Consider the following 6,215-nt stretch of genomic DNA (forward strand, 5'->3'; position numbering starts at 1 on the left):
GAACACATTGTATGTCTTACTAATTGAGAAATGATTACCCTTTTGACTCATCTCATGGTGAAGGTAATGTTTAAAGCATCATAACTACGTATACCACATCATTTAAAAATGTATTCACTTAAATATATCTTTCAAGCATAAGCATGTCAGAGACCATTAAAGGTTTCTAACCTTGCTTCACTATTTAATACTTTTTTGAATAAGGTAGGATAGAAAACATGGAAATAAATAAAGAGCCAGTGTGAAACATTGTAGTTAGTCAGCATCATCTATATACCCCGAAACTAGAAGTAATAGATATGCTACTTATTAAATCTGTACAAATTATTATTTACATTGCCAATGAAAGTTCTAGAAAATAAAAAGTAGTGTACATAGTAGCTCTCAACCATGCTTAGCAGGATATGTTTGTTTATATACAAGCAGGTTTTGGAATGATTTATTGCATTTTCAGGGATTTATTTTAATTGATTTACAAAAATAACACTGCAGCATTCTAGGCTCACAAATGTGCATTAGAACGGGTAAAATGGGGGATTTTGGTTGAAATGATTTTCCAGCTTGATTGAAAATCTTTAACTGTCTAAAACATATCTGCTACTGTTTAAAGTTCAAATGACTGGAAAACAATTATTATCCCAAAGTTTGTATGAGTAGCATTAACCACTTGCCGTCCGCCCGTTGTAAAAAAACGGACGGACGGCACTGCAGCATTGGCGGGTTGCCGTCTCCAGACGGCATTTTTTTCTGCTCGTGCACGCCCCCTAGCGGGCACGCACGGGCAGAAAAGACCCGACCAATGCAAACACCCGTTACCGGGTGTTTCACATATAGACGATCGGCGGCTCCATAGCCCGCTGATCGTCTATGAAAGGGGTGTTTAACACCGCGGATGTCAACTGGTTAAATAAATTACATAACTTAACTGGTTAAAATAAGTAACCAGTCATTAATTTATATGTAAACTACCAGGATAAAGGACTCTAGAAAAGAGGGCAATTGGACCTTTTAATCAATCTACAATCTCTACTCTACTGTGCTACTTTTCCTAGGAGTGAAAATCATGCAGAGATTAGTGCAATGCAAGCACACCACAATCAAAATGTAAACACCTAAACACATTAGGGGTTCTAGGATAGCAGCAAAGGATCTCTAGGCATATCTTTAAAGTGACATTAAACCCTCAGATTTTTTAACATAAACCAATACTGTAATGTGCGCCTTACTGTAATCCATGGTAGTTTCCCTTCTCTTTGATGCCCTTCCTTTTAAAACTGTATCTGTTCTCATGCTTGGAGAGAACTTCCCTTTTCAGCAGACTGCCTTCTCTCACACGGTGTCTGTGTATAGGCTGTAACCTGAGCCAGCACTACAGGAAGAGGCCCTGAGCTGAAAGGGGAAGTTCTCTCCAAGCATGAGAACAGATACAGTTTTAAAAGGAAGAGCATCAAAGAGAAGGAAACTACCATGGATTACAGTAAGGCACACATTACAGTATTGTTTTATGTTAAAAAATCTGAGGGTTTAATGTCACTTTAACTCGGTAATATATGCATTCATGGGACTACCCTAAAGGAATCCTGTGCTGAGAAAATCATGGAGGCTGCAATTACAGACTGCTCCTTCTGCCAATGCTAGTTCCCCAGGATGTCATGCTGATCTAATGTAGTATACAGATGTGTCCCCTGCACTTCATACAGTGATTGGACCTGCACAACCATGGTGCTCACAGTGATAGTCGCAGATGGTGCCGTAGGTATCAAACTTGTAGAAGATGAAGATCACCAGTACTCCAGAAGTAGCATTAATCCTTGTGCTTATTTATTGAAGTGAAACATCACAAACACGATATAGCCAATGTTTCAGGGCCTCGCAGGGTCCCTTCATCAGGGCAACATAGTAACCGTCACTATGTTGCCCTGATGAAGGGATCCTGCGTGGCCCCAAAACATTGGCTATATCAAGTTTGTGATGTTCCACTTCAATAAATAAGCACAAGGATTAATGCTACTTCTGGGGTACTGGTGATCTTCATCTTCTACAATGCTGATCTAATGGTCATAGGACTTCCTGAGACACTGAGCAGCAAAAAGTATGCAAAGGTTCTGATTTTTCTCTGCCATATCTAATTGCATGCATATTCCATGTCAGTGACCCAGAAAGTAGGTAAATCATATGATCAGTCATGACTGCTAGACAATTAGTATTCAGAAGGCAGTCAATAATAGCAGCCCCTGTATTTATCTCACCATTTATTTTCCTTAAGAAAAGTAAAAGAAGAATTTTGAAGTTGTGTTCGCCAAAATAAATAAATAAATGAATAAATGTTAAAGTGTATGTAAGATATTTTCTTCAGTTTTTAATAAAGTGCAGATAAAGTAGACCCCAGCAAGTGTTTACTGCCATTTATGTCCCCACTGGGAAGATTCACCCTTCTATATGTGCTGGTGACCATTGTCACTAAGACAGAAAATAGCAGGTCAACAAAACCCCAACACTTTATCCCACTGATCTAAAATTTAAGGGTTGTTACCAGAGAAAAATGTCATAGAAAATTCTGCAGTGGTGATACATCTTCTTACACCCAACATCAACATAATTCTAAGTGGGAATTTTGCTCCCTTTAGAGATATTTTTTTTCTTATTTCCTGTTGTGTCTCTAGGACAGGGAGGAAAATCTCCTTAATGGGACACAGGCAGTAAAAAAAATAACCAGGTAGTGGTTTTAACCCTTCCCTTCTCTATCTAAAACTAAAAAATAAACTTTACATACACTTTCAGTTTGCAAATGACCAGCTGGACATTTCACAGCACTACTGCAACAAGATAGCTGAGACAAAAATTAACCTTTTTAGTAAATGTAAAATGTGATCTCCTACATGCTCTTATGGGAAATAGAATTATAATCATTAAGAAGCACTTGTTGTTTTCATGTTGAAATATATGTGATCAATCTGTTGGCAAGTCCCAAGAAGGACTACTGCCTTGCAAAGACTTATATGTGGAATATATAGTAGTAAAATATAATTCACTGGTAAGTCCTGACAGGCTTCTCTTTAGGGGCATCTGATGTGCCTTGGAATATATAAGCAATATGAAGGCCTCTGTGTGATTCTGGATACATTTATTTTCAATCTGCAGAGAAGGAAGAGACCTTACAGTTAATGGATTATATCTTTCTGGTCTTGGTGGCAATTGCAATTATGAGACTTGGCTTGTGACATATATTATTTTTAGTTGTCAGGATGGCATCAGAAGTTGATGTGTACATGTGACAATGCACAGGACAAGGGTAATTTCTAACTGGCTGCATGTGCACACATGTTTACGTGAGCTTACTAATTGCATGCACAGGCTAATTTAAAGGAGCATGCTAAATCATAGGAGCACACAATTCCATGAGGGCACATTGCACGATATATGAGTGTACAGGCATGCGTATGCACATGCCTAATTGCAGGCTTGACATCAGGTGGCTTATTTAAGGAACAGTGCTGAGCTAAGATGTTGCTGGATAGTCTTCATGTCTTAACTTGAATCCTGTTTCTGATCTGTCTCCCCATTGCTGACCTAGACTGTCCTTGGCTTACCTCTGCTCTGCCTTCCTGTTATTAACTTCAGCTAGCTCCTGGTCATTTCTTGTCTCTGCCCATTCCCAGCTTGACTTTGGCTTGTTCCTGACCATGGCTTGTCTCTGCTCATTCCCAGTATGATCTCAGCTAGATATTGACTATGGCTCTTTTGTGCTGACCTTCTGCTGTGACCATGATGCCTAATACCCTACCTGCTGTTTGCCTCTTTAGCTACCTACCACCCCACCGCATGTCTACTAGATCATCCTTCCTGCCAGCTTTGTCCTGGCACCCATGTGTCTTTGGGGCCTCTCACTCCCTGTGCCTTCTTGTCATCTCAGCCTCCAAACAAGTACATGATAATAGTTCAACTTTTGGCAAGTTAATGTGGGGTATATGTGAATTGTGAATCATTTGGAAAGTAGTTCACTTAGATGATTTCTAAGAATCTGGTGGATTAGTAAGGTCCTTTCACTATTTATTAAAAATGTTTTTTTTAAATTTACAATTAGGAGGGGATATTGATCTGTAGTAGTCAGTTAAATTAGGTTGTGATGCAGGTACGTAAATGAACTACACATACACTAAAGGAGTTTTATATACATAAAGACCTCTTCATTGTTGTAATGTTTTTTTTAAATTTGAGAAGCTGCCAATAAATCATATTCCAGTAGTTATTAAAAATAAAGGACATATTTTTATCTCTATTTGTTTTTACGAAACAATGCTTTTAGCAAAGATATGTCAATGTAAAATGACTGAGGCTTTTATAAAGAAGAATGTTTCTTATTATTATAACTTGCAAGAAGATCAATGCACATTTTGGGGACCCATTTCTGCAGAACAATTTGCAGGACTAAAAGACTTTTTCCCTACAGCTGTACAGACCATTAAATCCTATCTCGGGGACAATTTGGTTCACCTCCCACCCATTCACATTTTGCCTCCAATATTGACCTTTAACACCTGTGCTTATCTGAATCTACCATCAAATTGCTCCTTACTGGCACCTCTTTTTGGAGTGGACACCAGTGATCCAGCACTGCAGTCTGTGTCTGCAGCCAACTGGTCCCCTATCCAATGGCAAGGCAAGTAGGCACTATAAGAAGTACAAAATATTGTGTAGTGAATAAGAGAGGAAACTTCTGGCGTAACATGTGAACCCACATTAAAAATTAGTAAAGGGGGCTTTTATGTAGGTTTTATTTTAAAACCTGCAGCTAATTAGAGGGAGGTGGGGGTAAACAGTACTGTGGGAAGGCACATTCCCCGGGATCAGCTTTAATGTCAAAAAAAGCAGAACAAACTATTTTAGTCCCTACCTGAACTGATATCTCGTCATATAATTATGGTGCTCCTATGCTAGCGTCTTACACATAGTTAATAGATGAAACCCACTATGATTTCTAAACAAAGGGTTGATGTATATTTTATTGAAAGCATTCAGGGTAATTACTTAGTAATAAGAAAAATAATTATTTTTAGAAATGGAACCTTAGAGCCCAACACTTTATCCCACTGATACGTTTCTAGTTAAATAAATGTATTACATTATTTTTATAAAACATTTTTTGAATATGAATGAAGAAATGCAGATATTTGATGTTTGTGATTATGAGTGTGGAAGATGCATTAATTCATCAAAGGTGTCCAAGTACATAAACACAGCAAATATTGAGCAGAAAGACAAGTCGGTCTACTCCTGGGTGTAGCGTGCTCCACAATGACTGATCTGATGGCCATATCACTTAAAGGTATATTTTGATTCATGCATTGCTAGCTATTTCTACACTTATAAGAACCTTTATTGTTCCCTCAATGCAGAAAATTACTTTGAACGTAATGTCTAATTTCATACACAACACTTTTCATTTATTTGTTAGAAAATACATAAAATGGGGCTATCTTGATCACAGGCTAGAATTCTATTTGATGTATATTCAGTGCATAAGCTTTCTTAAAATATCAAAACCAAGCTTGAACATATTTTTTCATTTAGTTTTTAGACATGTTTATGAAATACTTTTTATCAATAATGGCAGCTGTCACAGTGCTTTGTACATAAAACATGTGTATGTAAATTTCTAGGACATTTTTGACAAATATATATTTTAAGATGGAGATTCATGAAAATGATTCATGTTGCAATAAAGCCAGCATGTCAAGTTCACTGTAAAGAAAACTAATTTTCTTTGCTACTTCAAAGTTTTCTCTTTTCCCTAATCTTTTCATTTGTTCATTTATTTATACCATGATTCTTTTCTTTTTGTTTTTTTTTAAGGTGTGATGATGTTAGTGTTTGCAGGATCCAGCATATTACTAGCAGGAAAGGGGGTGGCATCACAACCAATATGCTCAATTGGGAGCACAAACTGTCAGATATCCACTTCTGCTCTCTTTGACCGTGCTGTAAAACTTTCACATTATATCCATTCTCTTTCCTCTGAGATGTTTAATGAGTTTGTAAGTATAGCTACAACACTTGTATTTTCTGTCAAAATAGGTATAATACATTTTAGTTTACACATGCAAACTGTTTAGATTAGGTTTAATGATTATAATTTGTTTTTTAGCGGTTAGTATTTCAGCTTTTATTTCAACAGCAAAATTAGAATGCTCATTGTTTAAAAGGCGCTATTTTTT

At 37.1% G+C, this 6,215-nt stretch overlaps 1 protein-coding gene across 1 annotated transcript in view; it reads left to right on the forward strand.

Moving 5' to 3' along the window:
* Positions 1-5,299: 5,299 nt before the first annotated feature.
* PRL (prolactin) overlaps positions 5,300-6,215 on the forward strand; it is a 4,721-nt gene continuing 3,805 nt past the window's right edge. Inside the window, exons 1-2 of the mRNA XM_018563793.1 lie at positions 5,300-5,326; positions 5,854-6,035. Coding sequence (XP_018419295.1) covers positions 5,308-5,326; positions 5,854-6,035 — 201 coding nt within the window. The 5' untranslated portion in view covers positions 5,300-5,307. The remainder of the gene's footprint in view (positions 5,327-5,853; positions 6,036-6,215) is intronic.

This window comes from Nanorana parkeri, unplaced genomic scaffold (assembly GCF_000935625.1).
Source record: "Nanorana parkeri isolate BGI_ZX_2015 unplaced genomic scaffold, ASM93562v1 scaffold696, whole genome shotgun sequence".
Classification (NCBI taxonomy): domain Eukaryota; kingdom Metazoa; phylum Chordata; class Amphibia; order Anura; family Dicroglossidae; genus Nanorana; species Nanorana parkeri.